Raw genomic sequence first — 18,043 nt, 5'->3', positions numbered from 1 at the left:
GGAAGAGGTGATAATGAAGGGATGCAAACAGTGAAACTAGCAAGATGACTAAGGTGGGGGAGGGATGGAGAATGAGGGAATGGGAGGGCTATTTGACATTAGAGAGCTTCAAAACTATTGTGTTCAGTTTTGGTCTCCTAATTTGAGGAAGGACATCCTTGTGATTGAGGCAGTGCAGCGTAGGTTCATGAGATTGATCCCTGGGATGGCGGGACTGTCATATGAGGAAAGATTGAAAAGACTAGGCTTGTATTCACTGGAGTTTAGAAGGATGAGGGGGGGTCTTATAGAACCATATAAAATTATAAAAGGACTGGACAAGCTAGATGCAGGAAAAATTTTCCCAATGTTGGGCGAGTCCAGAACCAGGGGCCACAGTCTTAGAATAAAGGGGAGGTCATTTAAGACTGAGGTGAGAAAAAACGCTACGCAGTGGAGGCCAAGTCACTGGATGGATTTAAGAGAGAGTTAGATAGAGCTCCAGGGGCTAGTAGAGTCAAAGAATATGGGGAGAAGGCAGGCACGGGTTATTGATAGGGGACGATCAGCCATGATCACAATGAATGGCGGTGATGACTCGTGGGGCTGAATGGCCTCCTCCTGCACCTATTTTCTATGTTTCTAACCATTGTTGATCTGTAACCGTGTGTATCTCTAGCAAATCTCCTCTCTATCATAGCGATACAGTGTGGTAACAGGCCCTTCAGACCAACATGCCCACACCAGCCAACATGTCCAAGCTGCACTAGTCCCACCTGCCTGCGTTTGGTCCATATCCCTCCAAACCTGTCCTATCCATGTAACTGTCTGACGGTTTCTTAAACGTTGGGATAGTCCCAGCCTCAACTGCCTCCTCTGGCAGCTCGTTCCATACACCCACCACTGTTTGCTTGGTCGATCTTAGATTAGTAATGTAGGCTTCAAAGTTTAAGCAGGTAATGGAGGTCATCTGGCTCTGCGTGATACTCTAGGAGAGTACCTAGAGTACCTCTTAGAGTACTAGGACCCCTGTCTCAGCTATGTCCAACCGAGTCCACGCCGACCAGTGATCCCCGCACACTAACATTATCCTACATACGCCGTGGACAATTCACATTCATAACAAGCCAATCAACCTACAAACCTGGGAGGAAACTGGAGATCCCGGAGAAAACCCACGCGGGTCACGGGGAGAACGTACCAACTCCGTACAGACAGCACCCGTAGTCAGTATCGAACCCAGGCCTCTGGCGGGGTAAGGCAGCAACTCTACCGCTGCCCACAGCGTTCCAATTGCTCCTGGTTATATTCCCGAAACATCTTGCCGGTAAATGTGGAGGTAATTGCTATTCATGATGGGCCACCGTGCAAAGATTCTCCTTCTTCCTCTTCTTGAGCCCTTTGCTCCTCTAGGGAGCACAGGCCATTGACAAATGTCCTCCACCTCACTCGGCTGTTGGCAGTTCTTTCGAGATCCCCCCAGTTGAGCCCACCCTCAGACTTGACACCTTTTCTCCAGCTGTTACTGGGGCAACCTCTTTTCCCTTTTCCTTGGGGGTTCCATTTCAAGGCTTGCCGAGTGATGTTTGTGGCAGGTTTCCTGAGGGTGTGTCCAATCCAACTCCATTTTCTCCTTCAAATTTGTTAGTCAATGAGGAGGAACAGCACCTCATATTCCGCCTGGGTTGCTTGCGTCCGGATGGCATTAACATTGAATTCTCCCAATTTTGCTAGCCCTTGCTGTCTCCTCCCCTTTCTTAACCCTCTAGATGTCTCCTCCCACCCTCCCATCCGCCCGCCCTCGGGCTCCTCCTCATCTCCTTTTCCTACCTTCTCCCCCCCCACCCCATCAGTCTGAAGAAGGGTTTCGGCCCGAAACGTCGCCTATTTCCTTCGCTCCATAGATGCTGCTGCACCCGCTGAGTTTCTCCAGCAATTTTGTGTACCTTCGATCTTCCAGCATCTGCAGTTCCTTCTTGAACAGCTCCTGGCTTGTTCTTTTCCACAGGTCTACATTGCTTAACTTGTCTCTCCACCAGATGTTAAGTATTCTTCCAAGGCAGATGTTAATGAATGTTTGCAGCCTGTTTGCAGCAAGTGTGTTTTGTTGTTTTCCATGGATCTGATCCATACAGCATCACCGGTTTCACATTTGAGTTAAAGATGTGTATTATGGTGATGATTGAGAAGTGTTTTGAGCTCCAGATCTTCCTGAGCATGTTAAACACCATCCTAGCCTTATTGACTTTGAGTTTGACTTGATTGTATTCATGTATAATATCATCTAATCTGTTTGGCTTCATTGGTGAACATTGGAATCCACTATTGATTCATTGAATTGCAACATTTATAAAGCAAATTGTGGCGCCACCTGGTGGTCAAGCCACTTACTGATCGAACCCTCGTCACCAGAACTGGAACGGTCACGTGACTGCGTTTGGCCTGAAGAGAATGTCATCATTTAAAGGGGTGTGTCCTACAACAGCAGCAGAAACTTAGCTCAAGGCCGCGAGTCAACAACCTCGTTCAACAGCAGCAACAATTACTTTATGTTAGAGTGCATCAAACTCGCACGTACACCAAACCTGTAATATCTTCATAAAAATAACCTTTGTACACGACTTTTGGACTGTGTGGACCTAGTATGTGTGGACCTAGTAACTGATGGTGCCCTGGCCTGGATGTCCACCCTTGATCCACAACTTTAGGCTGTGCACGCACGCCATATGCAAGGAGAAGGTTGCAGATACCTAGACGACACACTTTTTAGCGCCTTGTTCCAAAGGCCACATCCAGTAACGGGTCACAAGGCAATTGATCATTCCCTGTTCCGTCGATGGCTTGTTACACTATGATCCAGCATATGACACAGTGATACAGCAGCTTTGGTGCTGACACCTCTCTAATGTTGATGCATGTCAAAGTGCTGGTGAATCTGTGAAATGTGTAAGGCTGGTGTTCAGAGTGCATCGTTCATTTATCAGTAAGTTTCTGCTAATGGCACTGTTATGTACTACATCATTAGGCAGAACGAAATAGCTGTCTGATTTAAACATCCTTGTAATCTGTCTGTGCGTTGTCAACCTGAACTTGCTGTCGTTGCTTGACTAAAGGAGCAACACTGAGAAATCAGCGTGAGATAGAGTCATAGAAACAGGCCCTTCGGCCCTACTTGCCCAAACCGTGTCCCAGATACACTAGTCTCACCTGCCTGCGTTTGGTCCATATCCCTCCAAACCTGTCCCATCCATGTACATACTTGCCCAACTGCATCTTAAACATTGGGATAGTCCCAGCCTCATCTACCTCCTCTGGCAGCTTGTTCCATACACCTACCACCCTTTACGAGAAAAAGATACCCCTTAGATACCTATTCAATCTTTTCCCCTTCACCTTAAACCTATGTCCTCTGGTCCTCGATTCCCCTACTCTGGGCAAGAGACTCTATGCATCTACCTGATCTATACACCTCTATCAAATCACCCATCATCCTCCTGCGCTTCAAGGAGGCCCAGCCTGCTCAACCTCTCCCTTTAACTCAGGCCCTCGAGTCCTGGCAACAGCCTCAGAAATCTTCTCCACAACTTTTATCGTGAGAATCCTCTCAAAGCTCTTCTGCAGATTTATACAATCTGGATAGGCCCTTTGCTCTGTGTTCCTGGGGTTTATCGATTATTGTCCTCTGAGGATTGTAGACTTTGGACTGTCTTCAAAACACTGCCCGGTTTCCAGTTACTGAAAGTAAGCATGCAGGTACAGCAGGCAGTGAAGAAAGCTAATGGCATGTTGGCCTTCTTTGTGAGTGGATTTGAGTTTAGAAGCAAGGAGGCCCTTGGTGAGGGCCCTGGTGAGACCACACCTGGGGTATTGCGTGCAATTTTGGTCTCCTAATTTGAGGAAGGACATTATTGCTATTGAGGCAGTGCAGCTTAGGTTCACCAAATTAATTCCCGGGATGGCGGGACTGACATATGATGAAAGAATGGGTCGACTGGGCTTGTATACTCTGGAATTTCGAAGGATGAGAGGGCATCTTATAGAAGCATATAAAATTGTTAAGGGATTGGACAGGCTAGATGCAGGAAACATGTTCCCGATGTTGGGTGAGTCCAGAACCAGGGGGTTACAGTTTAAGAATAAGGGGTAGACTGAGATGAGGAAAAATGTTTTCACCCAGAGAGTTGTGAATCTGTGGAATTCTCTGCCATAGAAGGCAGTGCAGGCCAATTTACTGGATGTTTTCAAGAGAGTTTGATTTAGTTTTTAGGGCTAAAGGAATCAAGATATATGGGGGGAAAAGCAGGAACGGGGTACTGATTTTAGCTGATCAGTCATGATCATATTGACAATAGACAATAGACACTAGGTGCAGGAGTAGGCCATTCGGCCCTTCGAGCCAGCACCGCCATTCAATTTGATCATAGCTGATCATCCACAATCAGTACCCTGTTCCTGCCTTCTCCTCATATCCCCTGACTCTGCTATCTTTAAGAACCCTATCTAGCTCTCTCTTGAAAGTATCCAGAAAACCTGCCTCCACTGCCCTCTGAGAATTCCACAGACTCGCAACTCTCTGTGTGAAAAAGTGTTTCCTCATGTCTGTTCTAAATGGCTTACCCCTTATTATTAAACTGGTTCTGGACTCCCCCAAACATCGGGAACATGTTTCCTGCCTCTAGCGTGTCCAAACCCTTAATAATCTTATATGTTTCAATAACATCCCCTCTCATCCTAAATTCCAGAGAATACAAGCCCAGTCGCTCCATTCTCTCAGCATGGCGGTGCTTGCTCAAAGGGCCGAATGGCCTACTCCTGCACCTACTATGTGTCTATGTTTCCATCAGGGCCCTGGGTAATGAGAGGCATTTAACATGTCTGGTTGTAGACCGCTGAGAAACGATGCTAACTGCTGCCTGCTGAAGCACAGGAGGAACCCGGCATGATAATACCCTGTCCTTATCTGTGTGACTTTTGTTGCTTGTGCATTTAGCAGCAGGACAGAGGAAATGTCACGCTGATTTTGTACATCATCCGTACATCTCAGCCAGGACCAAATAGTGAATCTGCAACTAATTTGGGACATTAGCTCGTGATCACCACCAACCATCGATCATTCTAAGTCTAAGACATCTAAACCGCCCAGACTTAACTACTGCCCAGGGATTATTCGGAAATCCTGTTGTAACTCAATTCAGTGCATGGTTGATTTTATTAATTTTGTATTTAATGTACAGAAAGATTCTGGTGAATTAACAATAGACAATAGACAATAGGTGCAGGAGTAGGCCGTTCAGCCCTTCGAGCCAGCACCGCCATTCAATGTGATCATGGCTGATCATCCACAATCAGTACCTCGTTCCTGCCTTCTCAAGATACAAGATACAAGATGAATTTAATTGTCACGTGTGCCAGATGGCACAGTGAAATGAATTCCCATACAGCCATACAATAAAAATAAACAGGACTCAACACACTATAGAATTCACACAAAACATCCCCACACAGCAGAACCAAAGTTTCCCACTGTGTGGGAAGGCACCAAAGTCAGTCTCTTCCCACTGTTCCCCGTGGTCAGGGTCTCCCCAAGCACTCCACAGTTGCAGCTACGGGCGGCCCGATGTTCAGGACCGCTCGCCGGGATGATACAAGTCCGACGTCGGGGCTGCGGGACGTCCTCAGCGGCGTGGACACCAGAGTCGGCCCCCTCCTACCGGAGTCGGCGGCTTCCAAAGTCCGCAGGCCGCGCCGGGTGGAGACTGCTGCTGTAGGCCCTCTGCAAGGCGCCCCAGGTCTCCACGATGTTGTTCAGCGCCGCCCGCGTTGGAAGCTCTCCGCACCAGAGCTTCACGATGTTGGAGCAACGGCCCAACGCTCCGGAGGTCCAAACGGCGACCCAGGTAGGCATCGCCCGCTCCGCGTTGACTCCAGCGCTGCGCCGCCGTTGTAGCAGCCCTGGTCCGGATCCCGGTCCGCGGCAGGAAAGGCCGCTCCGATCCAGCTGGTAGGCCGTGAGGTGGGGATGAGGACGCGACTCGGAGAAATAGTCGCGTCCCCGCCAGGAAGAGACTGGGAAACGGTTTCCCCCTTACCCTGCCCCCCTCCCCCACATAGAAAAGTAAAAGTTTCCCCCCAAAACAGACTTTGGACTAACTAAAAATAATAAAAAAGATGGAAATTACAGACAGGCTGTAGGTAGAGGCTGCTGCCAGGGCAACGCCCCTAGTGGACCAGTCATCCACAATCAGTACCTCGTTCCTGCCTTCTCCCCATATCCCCTGACTCCACTATCTTTAACACGGGGAGGCCATAAGTCTCTATGTTTGATATTGTCCGATTAATGTAAGTCAGAGTATTAAGAGTGGCATCTTGTTGTGTGCATAACTACATGACTACACTGGGTACATTGTTTATATACTGGGTACGATAGTGTCTGTATACTGCATTTGATGGTGTGTACAGTACGCTGCATACAACAACTCCAGTTCAGAGGCTCATAGGTGTGCAAGATAGTGTAAATATTAGTTTAGTTTAGATTAGAGATACAGCGCGGAAACAGGCCCTTTGGCCCACCGGGTCCGTGCCGACCAGCGATTAAACCAAGTCTGCAATTTATCCCATCAGATAAAGCACAAAAAGAAGTTTAATTTGACACCTAATTCTCTTTCATATCTTCAGTATTAAAAAAGTTATGGCCATTTCCATACTCGGAAATCAGCACCTTGTTCCCTATTGCTTTTCCATTGACTTAACACAAAAGCTGTGATCGAGGACAGTCAAAAGCCCATAACCTTCTTAAAAATCAAGAGAGCTGAATGAAATTTTCAATTATTATAGATTGAAGCATTCTGAAACAAATATAACACATCTTACTTGGATGACCTGAAATTAAAGCATATAATTAGTTAATTACCTAATTGTAGTTAATTACAAAAACTGACTGTGACGGAATAGTAATAAACACCCAGACTGCCTTGAAAATTCAAAAATGTGATATTCTGAAGATCAGAACTTTAATATTATTGTATTATATGATGTAAATCCGTAACAGATAGGTAAATAAATTGCAATTTCTAGCAATATGGAGAAGATCAGTTGCTAGCTGGTACATTGGCATATCATAATCAGTAGCATCATCCTACTCCTCAGATTGTAATCAATAAGCAACTCTGTACACCTTGTTTTTCCTCAACTTTTCAATTTTGGCATTGTAAACTACAAGTTTTTGCTCTTCACACCACACATGACATGCCTTTCTGCCTACTACTTTCCCCAATAAGAATGTCCTGTAGATTTCATTTCTTAAGCAAAGGACATATTTTTTAAATAGCCTAAGTATCCAAATAACAAACTAATCCCATTCACACAAGAATTCACAATATAACATGATTTTAAACTCTCACTGTCATGAATTTATATGCCAGATGGAAGGAATTTAATGTTTAATTCCCATAAATTAATCTAGAAACATCCACGGAATATAATTAAAATTATAATTTTTTTGCACATGGGACTAAAACTGATATTTAGTATAAAAATATAGACAATGACACAAAATATAGACGATTTAGATGCTCTTGTGACATGATTGTCCAAACAAAAAGAGCATTTAAATCATCTTGCGAGTGGGTTTTTCTGGAATGCGATCGATTGGAACGTTGCATTTGCGGTGAATTTGATCCCTATATTGGTGAGGCCAATTCTGGAGTATGGTGTACAGTTTTGGTCGCCTAATTATAGGAAGGATGTCAACAAAATAGACAGAGTACAGAGGAGATTTACTAGAATGTTGCCTGGGTTTCAGCAACTAAGTTACAGAGAAAGGTTGAAAAAGTTAGGGCTTTATTCTTTGGAGCGCAGAAGGTTAACGGGGGACTTGATAGAGGTTTTTAAAATGATGAGAGGGATAGACAGAGTTGACGTGGAAAAGCTTTTCCCACTGAGAGTAGGGAAGATTCAAACAAGGGGACATGACATGAGAATTAAGGGACTGAAGTTTAGGGGTAACATGAGGGGGAACTTCTTTACTCAGAGAGTGGTAGCTGTGTGGAATGAGCTTCCAGTGAAGGTGGTAGAGGCAGGTTTGTTTTTATCATTTAAAAATAAATTGGATAGTTATATGGATGGGAAGGGAATGGAGGGTTATGGTCTGAGCGCAGGTATATGGGACTAGGGGAGATTATGTGTTCGGCACGGACTAGAAGGGTCGAGATGGCCTGTTTCCGTGCTGTAATTGTTATATGATTATATGTTATATTATATGGTTATATCAGCAGGAAAAACACTGCCTGTTTGTATGGGGCCCAAATCACATTTTCGCATCCTAAAATGTGATTAAAGCCATCACAAGAAACAAGTTTATATGTAAAATAAATGACTTACATTTTGTTTTGTCCCGTTCATACGATCCGTCACATTGTAGGCGTTGAGGGCGTTAGAAGTTGCTTTTTATTTTAATGTAATTATTAAATTGTCTCGCAATTAAATAAATTAAAAAATCGGGAACTGAAGTCCGATCGATTGTTCTTTAGCAGCTGGCAGGCCGAGGAAATCCGCCTCCGATAAGCAGGAGAAAATGGCATTTTAAACCCGCCCCCCCCCCTCAAAGGCGCCAAAGTCGTGCACACGGCCAGTAGCAGAACTGCAGCACCGCTGAAGGTAAATGTTGTAACATGGCTACACTATCCTACACACACTAGGGACAATTTTTACGTATACCAAGCCAATTAACCTACAAATCTGTACATCTTTGGAGTGTGGGAGGAAACCGAAGATATCGTAGAAAACCCACACAGGTCACGGGGAGAATGTACAAACTCCGTTCAGACAACAATCCGCGGCGATAGTACCTGCCTCAAATACCTCCTCCGGTAGCTCTTTCCTTACACCCATCAACCTTTATAGACAATAGTCAATAGATAATAGGTGCAATAGTAGGCCATTCGGCCCTTCGAGCCAGCACCGCCATTCAATGTGATCATGGCTGATCATCCACAATCAGCACCCCGCTCCTGCCTCCTCCCCATATCCCCTGACTCCACTATTTTTAAGAGCCCTATCTAGCTCTCTCTTGAAAGCATCCAGAGAACCGGCCTCCACCGCCTTTTGAGGCAGAGAATTCCACGGACTCACAACTCTCTGTGTATACAGTCATTTACAGTGTACAGTGTTACAATTTACAGTTATTTACAGTATATAGATACATGATAAGGGTTTAGTGCAAGGTAACGCAAGCAAAGTCCGATCAAGGCAGGCGCGTGCCATCAGGGTAGGCAAGGTGGGCAGTGCCTACCCTTAATAAAATTATAAAATAGTAACTATTAAATATAAATAGTAAAGGCACGGGAGAATTATGCTTACCTAAGTGATCGATCTTTTCGATCGGCATAATTCTCCCGTGCCTTTCATCCGCGGTACATTTAACACACGGAAGTATGTGCTACTCACATGCCATCAACGTTGCTTCAATGATAAGGGTTTAGTGCAAGGTAACGCAAGCAAAGTCCAAGCAAAATGCATTTCGTTGTCTCTGTACTGTACACTGACAATGACAATTAAATTGAATCTGAATCTGAATCTTCAAGCCATCAGTGGCAACGGTCTATAAAGGCAGCTGAAATTCTGTCTTTATACTGTGGACTGCGTGCATGTGCTGCGCAGCTGCCTACTGCGTATGTGTAGAGCAGGTTTGTTTTAAAAGCCGACCGACAGATCACCTGGGAGAGAACAATCGGCGCGCGCGCGGTTTTCAAGATTTTTAAAAGCCGATTGACCAAAGAGACTGACCGCCCAACCTGATTAATTACTCACTGCATGTGCCTGTATCAAGGATAGTCCGAGGGTCACCAAAGAGGTAGATAGTCGTTCAGCACTGCTCTCTGGTTATCTGAACCAGATGAGGTTAAGTGCCTGTCCCACTTTCATGCGATTGCATGCGTTTGGCGCGACCGAACGGAAGCGGAATTCACGCGAAGTTTGCGCCAAGTACGGGCAGGTGTCGGGCTGACTGAATTTGGGCATCGCACGGCGTCGGGCAGTGACGTCGTCACGCAATGCCACGCCGGGCGGTGACGACATCGCGCAACGCCACGCGCTAGGCGTACGCCATCAAGACGCTGCGTAGGACGTCAAGACGCAGCGTACGACCACAATGCGCCTGCGTGCCGACAGGCCGTTGGCGCGCGAAGATTTCGGCCACTGCCAGAATTTCGGAGCCCCGCGGCGATCTCGGGACCAGCCCCGCACAACTCCGCACTTCTAAGTGGGACCGGCCCCGCGCGGCCATACGGTGCCCGCACGCCTCAAGCGACCACAAGGTTGCGTAATTTGTGAGCCACATTCGTGTAAGTGGGACAGGCGCTTTAGAATGACAGGTTCCCCAAATGAACCAGCTGGGTTGTTAGGACAGTTTGACCGATTCTTGGTTGTTCTCATTGACGCTGTATATCCCTGGATCAATGCTCTCTGCCTCCAGATAATAATCTGGTAACCTGATCACAGTGTCGTCAACCCCTTGCCCTCATTACCGTGTGTAATGATGATCGATGCCTTGTGTTATTACTGAGTCTTGTTCAGCATAAGGTTGAAGGTGAAGGGGGGAAAGATTTAATGGGAATCTGAAGAGTAACTTTTTCCTGCAAGCGGTGGTGGGTGTATGGAATGAGCTACCAGAGGAGGTAGTTGAGGCTGGGACTATTGCAATGTTTAAGAAACAATTAGACAAGTACAATTAAGGAACACCATGTCATATTAGTCGCACTAGCTTTTCGTTTCACCCTACAAACAGCTAACAATGGCCTACCATCATCTTTTTTTTAGCGTATCTTATATTCTTTGTTCTTTATCTCTCCACATCATCGTCTATATCTCTCGTTTCCCTTACCCTTAGCCAGTCTGAAGAAGGGTCTCGACCTGAAACGTCACCCATTCCCTCTCTCCAGAGATGCTGCCTGTCCAGCCGGCTGAGTTACTCCAGCTTTTTTGTGTCTTTCTTCATTTTAAACCAGCATCTGCAATCTCTTCCTGGACAAATACAAGGATAGGTTGAGAGGGACAGGGGCCAATGGCAGGCAGGTGGGACGGGTGTAGATGGGAGATGTTGGTCGGTATGGGCAAGGGGCCAAAGGGCCTGTTTCCACGCTGTATAATAAGGTACCTGCGATAAAACAAGGATTCATCTCTGGGTAGCTCTTGGCTTACAAAACATAAAGCATTGAATTCTCCAGCCTATTCTTTGTAACTCTCCCTCCACTGACCCGATTCTCTATGTCTCAAGGTGGAAGATTGCAACCTTCACATTTTCCGCCCTGTTTTGATGAATGCATGGCTGAACAAGTTAGGGCTTTATGTTTTGGAGTGCAGAAGGTTAAGGGGGGACGATAGAGGTCTTTAAAATGATGAGAGGGATAGACAGAGTTGACGTGGATAAGCTTTTCCCACTGAGAGTAGGGAAGATTCAAACAAGGGGACATGACTTGAGAATTAAGGGACAGAAGTATAGGGGGTAACATGAGGGGGAACTTCTTTACTCAGAGAGTGGTGGCTGTGTGGAATGAGCTTCCAGTGAAGGTGGTGGAGGCAGGTTCGTTTTTATCATTTAAAAATAAATTGGATAGTTATATGGACGGGAAAGGTATGGAGGGTTATGGTCTGAACGCAGGTGTATGGGACTAGGGGAGAATACATGTTCGGCACGGACTAGAAGGGTCGAGATGGCCTGTTTCCGTGCTGTAATTGTTATATGGTTATATGCAATCAACCTGGCGTGCACAATCAAATAAGATCAAATAGAACAAGTTGTCCTACAACTTTAGGCTATGCACGCCATGCGCAAGAAGAATATGTGCAGTTTTGGTCCCCTAATTTGAGGAAGGACATTCTTGCTATTGAGGGAGTGCAGCGTAGGTTTACAAGGTTAATTCCCGGGATGGCGGGTCGTATGTTGAGAGAATGGGCAGCTGGGCTTGTACACTCAGGAGTTTAGAAGGATGAGAGGGGATCTCATATAAGATTATGTTAAGGGCTTGGACACGCTAGAGGCAGGAAACATGTTCCCGATGTTGGGGGAGTCCAGAGCCAGGGGCCACCACAGTTTAAGAATAAGGGGTAAGCCATTTAGAACGGAGACGAGGAAACACTTTTTCTCACAGAGAGTGGTGAGTCTGTGGAATTCTCTGCCTCAGAGGGCGGTGGAGGCCGGTTCTCTGGATGCTTTCAAGAGAGAGCTAGATAGGGCTCTTAAAGATAGCGGAGTCAGGGGGATATGGGGAGAAGGCAGGAACGGGGTACTGATTGTGGATGATCAGCCATGATCACATTGAATGGCGGTGCAGGCTCAAAGGGCCAAATGGCCTACTCCTGCACCTATTGTCTATTGTCTAATGTGGGCACCACACTATTGACCCAATACAAACCTGGTGTGTTTATTTTCTGTGCAGGCGCGGTTACTCGTCCCACGGGGCCTATGCCCAGAGCAAGCTTGCCCTGGTCCTCTTCTCCTACCAACTGCAGCAACGCCTAGCGGCCGACGGGAGCTACGTGACTTCCAACGTGGTGGACCCGGGGGTGGTCAGTACTGACCTCTACAAGCACACCACCTGGCTCTTCAAACTGTGCAAGTGGCTGACTTCCTGGTTGCTCTTCAAGGTACGAGGCTTTTTCTCTGCATTTCGCCCGGCTGTTCAGTTTAGTTTTAGAAATACAGCGCAGAATTTCAGCCCACCGGGTCCGCGCCGACCAGCGATCCCCGCACATTAACACTGCCCTGCACACACGCACACACACACACACACACACCAGGGAAAATGTACGTTTATTCCTAGCCGATTAACCTATGCTGTACGTCTTTGGAGTGTGGGAGGACACCGAAGATATCGCAGAAAAGCCACGGGGAGAACGTGCAAACTCCGTACAGACAAGTACCCGCAATCAGGATCGAACCCGGGTCCCAATAGACAATAGACATTAGGTGCAGGAGTAGGCCATTTGGCCCTTCGAGCCAGCACTGCCATTCAATGTGATCATGGCTGATCATCCCCAATCTCCCCTGACTCCGCGATTTTTAAGAGCCCTATCTAGCTCTCTGTTGAAAGCTGGTGCCCGGGCACTGGAAGGCAGCAACTCTACCGCTGCGCCACTGTGCCACCGTGCCAACCATGATTGACTCCTGAAATCAACTTACCTTGATCAAAACTCAGAGAGCTGGAGCAACTCAACGGGTCAGGCTCAGCCTCAGTGGAGGGAAAGCATGGGCAATGCATCGGGTTCAGTCCCGTCTTCAGACTCAGTCTGAAACATCGTCCATCCAATCAATGATCAAATGACATTTTATTGTCATGTGTACCTATTTACAGTGAATGTAGCGCTGAGGACCCGGGTTCGATCCCGACTACGGGTTACGGGGTTAATGCATTCTCCCTGTAACCCGCGTGGGCTTTCTCCCCTACTCCAAAGACGTACAGGTTTGTAGGTTAATTGGCTTGGTGCAAATGTAACAATGATCCCCAGTGGGTGTAGGATGGTGTTAATGTGTGGACGGCACGGAACCTGTGCTGCACTTTTGTTCCCCTGCTGCACTTTTACTGGTTAATATATAGATATTTAAGCATTTATTAGGAACCTGAGGGGTAATTATTTCCACACCGAGTTAGGGTGAGTGTATGCAACGAGCTGCTGGAGAAAGTAGTTGATATAGTGTGGACAGTGGTGGACTGGCCAGGTAGTAGGTACAATCGCAACGCATAAGAAATATTTACACAGGTACATGGATTGGGCAGGCTTAGAGGGATACGGGCCAAATGCAGGCAGATGATTCAGATTCAGATTCAATCTTTATTGTCATTGTGCACTGTACAGTACAGAGACAACAAAATGCAGTTAGCATAGAAATGCAACGAAATGCAGAAGAGCGAACATAGCTATAAATATATATACGTACATAAGGTCGTAGAAGTGCAATTTTTATGGGGGAAGGTGTGTCCGAGGGGGGGGGTGACTGGCAGTCACCGAGGTACAGAGTTGGGGGACAAAGATGGGACTAGTGTAGATGGGACTTGAGGGCCGGTGTGGGCAAGTTGGGCTGAAGGGCCTGTTCCCACACTGTATGACTCTATGACTATGAAACTGAATCCATGAGGATATGGATTGTCAAGATTTATGAGGATGTTGCCAGGACCAGTGGGTCTGAGCTATAGGGAGAGGTTGAGTAGCATGGGTCTCTATTCCTTGGAGCGCAGGAGGATGAGGGGTGATCTTGTCGAGGTGTATAAAATAGTAAGATTAAACGAGAACCTACCAGTTTGAAGTTTGATCTGTATTTTATGAGTAGTTACAATGAGGGATTACGTGAAGAGCCCGCTCAGCGCGCATGCGCGGCATACTTCAAAGCAGCGGTGTGGAATCACAGATAGACACAGTTATTGAAGTAAACATAGTAAAGACAAGGAGATATCAGTTCATCAGTTTGACCCATATTATTGAGGGTGGGAGCGGAGGGCACGTAATCCCGCATCATAACCCCTCATAAAATACAGATCAAACTTCAAACTAGTAAGTTCTCGTTTAATCTTACTATTTTACTTTGGAGTCACGTGAGTGACTACGTGAAGACTTTAAAGCTCTGTGATTTCAAACCGTGTAACAGTTCACACTCACTGCCGAAGTCATTCGAGGGAGGAAGTATGTTATCGTAATCAACCATGAATCTGTATGTAAAACAATAATGGTGTTATTAACAACAACAAGACCAAATGCTCCCCCGGGCTTAAATTATATATTTTTTGCAGATTCTTTTTCTGCAAACGATACAGGTTCTGTCAGTGGTTTGTTATAAAAGTTTGGAACGTATACTCCCTAGACCACCCTGCTGTAGCCAGGATGTGGTCCATAGGCTCGTCCATCCTCTTAGTTACTGACGTGGAAGCTGTCCTGGTGGAATAAGACTTATACACGTTAGTATTTACTCCAGCAACTCCCAGTACCTGCTTGAGCCACTAGAGATAATTTGGCTCGTCACCCGACCAAGAGGTTTCTTGTGGCTGACCCATAAGGCTTTTTCCTCTCCCTCGGTATTCCTTATTGTGTCGATGTAGATCTCTAAGTGGGTCATGACACATAAAACGTGGTTCAGGTGGGTATGCCCGGAATTTCATGACTGGACCTGATGTTCCAGGTCTGTTCTGTTTGGCCAACCCTTGAATTGGAAATGTGACACTATCTGGTGTTATAACCATGTTGGCCAATTGCAGTAGATGGGAGAACTGGCTCTTTGTGTTGAGGTAAGGCCACCAGCATGTCCATCTTCAGGGTAGGCTGTTCCAGGGTGAGTGACCTGGCTGGTGATCATCCCCTAAGGTACATCAGGGTTTCACTGACATCACAATTTGGGTGTACCTATTTCTGAGGAATGGATTGAATATACCTCTCCTGTATCTGATCACCAGTGAGTGGTACCCTTTACCCTGTTGTCGTGGTGCCCAAGTTGAGTAGGCTGACAGAACATTTCCTTCATTGTGGTGAAGACCTGCCAGGAGCTCCAGTACAGTTTTTTGTTGTAGTTGAATGTGTAGTTCCTGTTTTGGAACAGTGTCCCATTTCTTGATGTTCCTCAGGTATGTTCCCTAGGATATGCGACGGAATGCTGTCATCATGTTGATAGCGCTGCTGATCCAAACACAGCAGTGGTCTTCCCAATTCTGCAATTCTTTGAATGACCATATCGAGGATCACTGGGAACCATGCCTGTGGACTTGGTCCACTGTAATTTGCGTAGTACCCGACTGATGAAGCCGTAGTACCTATTGAAGAGGGAGGAGGAAGGGAGAACATAGAGATTAGATTTCCCCCCCACCCCTCAATACGCGGGAATGTATCCATCGCCGCTGCCTTGAGATTGGTTTCATGCGACGTAGGTTAGTACGTGGCGATTTAATTGTATATAAGGAAATCGATATCTGGTGTCCATATTGCTTAGTAATTTCAGCAAATATTTTTGGTTTAAATGTATGTTTACAGTATTTAGCTCACCTGATAGGTAAGTTACTGATGGTCAAACATGTTTGACAACATACGGTTGATGAAGCCGAATTTTAGTTAAAAATATTAAATTGGTTTCTGGGCTAGCTTACAGCTTATATTTAGTGTCAAATTAGGCTTTCCTCAGGTTGGGGGGTGTGAGAGATAACATTGTCTCCCAAGTGAAGCAGCTAAAGATATCTTTGAAGTAGAGATCAAATGACCAATGTTTATGGGGGAGGAGGTGATAGAGGAAGAGAGACATAGGTGGTCACATCTTTGTAAACAGATGGTCTATGTTTATGAGGGACCAAGTGACAAAGAAGATATACGATGTTTTTAGTATATCTTGTACCATGTAAAAAAAGGTTTGATGTGATGCATTCTGTGGAAACCTTTTCCAGTACTTCTGACCATGACTAATGTCTGTGGAATGTGATAAGGGGACAAAAAACCTATTTAAAGCAATGTAATTCTGTTGTTCGAGGAAGAGGACTGGGGACAGTTGAGTGTCTACATTGGTCACTTAGCTGGAATCCTCGCTCCCTTCCATCGGCCGATGTTAAGTAAAGTTTTGAACTGGTCTACCAAAACAGTTTGTGTGGTGTCTGTTTATTAAGAAGCGAACCTGGTTTAGTAGTTAAGATAAGTAGCTTTTTCACGGTTACCAATTGTTACTAAATTGTCACCTAATATCGATGTTCTACGCCCAAGTGGTTTGGTATATGCCACCACTGTGATGTTGTTAACTTATAAACGAACATGCAAAATTGGTGGATTACTGAGCAAATGCTTCACTAGAAGTAAGTAAGTTAATATATAACACGTTTAAGTCAATTCGCATTGGCACTAAGTATTACAAGCTCAGTAAAACATCAGGACACATAAGATGTTACTCAAAACAGGTGGAAGTGTACAACCATAATCCTTCCTATGCAGATAAATTCCATGACAACACTCCAGATTAGTCCATTTGCCCCCATATTACAGGTATGGAGATAGTTTGAACACTAGTATCTCAGCTCATAGGAAAGGTACAATGTTCAGTAGCTGGTAATGCTGCTACTATCCCAGTTACTTTGCCACGTAGTTGATTGGAGGTTAAATGTTACCATAACTGATAGTCCTAATGAATACCAGATGACAAAGTTGTGGATGGTCAATGTAAATATCTGGATATATGACAGAGCCCGCTAAATAAGTTAGTAGCTAATAAGCTGTATCCAAGGATAGTCTGTCGTTAATATATAGACATGCCATGACGGAATGTTTCTTAAGTGTCAGGGCTGGTTGATTCTGGAATAGCTTCGACTTAAATGCCAATTTAATACTCAAATCAAGTTTATTTGTCACATACACACGCGAGATGTGCAGGGAATGAAAATGGCAATGCTCATTATTGTTACTCCATCCAGGTAATTGTGGTATATCCAAATTGGTGGCAAGATATTAATTCTATTCCCCTTGTATATATTTTTTGGTATATAACTACCAAGAGTGATAGCTTCCTAACCAGGCGTGATTCACCCACCCCTTGTTAGTACAACCCTTCACCTTTATGTGACGGTAGGAACCATACTTATCTGTCTTCACTGTTGTTTTCTTCGGTTTCTGGTTCCTTGTTCTTGTAGGGACGATGTTTGTTGGGGGGTGTGCGCATTTTTTTCATGGGGCCTGCTCTGGGGCCGTGGCCTAAAAGGCTTACGGGATTGGCATGCAGGCCCCGAGCTTTCACCAGTACGATGAGGTAGACGCCCCTGGTGGATGCGTAGAGGCACTGCTGTCTGGTTTAGTGTGGTGCTCATTCCAGACTCTGCCCTCTTGTGCCGAATAGTTTGAACCCTTTTACCAGTTTTTTAGGACTGGTTTGGTAAATGCCAGGTAGCAGGATCTGTGCTTGTGAGGTCGGCATCCTCATAATCCTGTTAATTCATAGATTGAGGGCAGGTTTGTGACTTCCCTTGAGAAGTTGAACAGTAGGGTCAGGTGTTTTGCCATACTACCCTGCACTTCTGGAATGAGCAGGTGGACATGGATAGCCGACGTCAGGGTATCA

General features: G+C 45.8%; 1 protein-coding gene across 1 annotated transcript in view; it reads left to right on the top strand.

The window, feature by feature from the left end:
• dhrsx (dehydrogenase/reductase (SDR family) X-linked) overlaps nucleotides 1-18,043 on the top strand; it is a 208,531-nt gene that overhangs the window by 169,849 nt on the left and 20,639 nt on the right. The window contains exon 6 of the mRNA XM_055665137.1: nucleotides 12,414-12,621. Within this exon, the coding sequence (XP_055521112.1) occupies nucleotides 12,414-12,621 (208 nt within the window). The remainder of the gene's footprint in view (nucleotides 1-12,413; nucleotides 12,622-18,043) is intronic.

This window comes from Leucoraja erinacea, unplaced genomic scaffold (genome assembly GCF_028641065.1).
Source record: "Leucoraja erinacea ecotype New England unplaced genomic scaffold, Leri_hhj_1 Leri_108S, whole genome shotgun sequence".
Classification (NCBI taxonomy): domain Eukaryota; kingdom Metazoa; phylum Chordata; class Chondrichthyes; order Rajiformes; family Rajidae; genus Leucoraja; species Leucoraja erinaceus.
The sequence above is the reverse complement of the archived record's forward strand: the minus strand, read 5'-3'. Positions and strand labels throughout refer to the sequence as shown.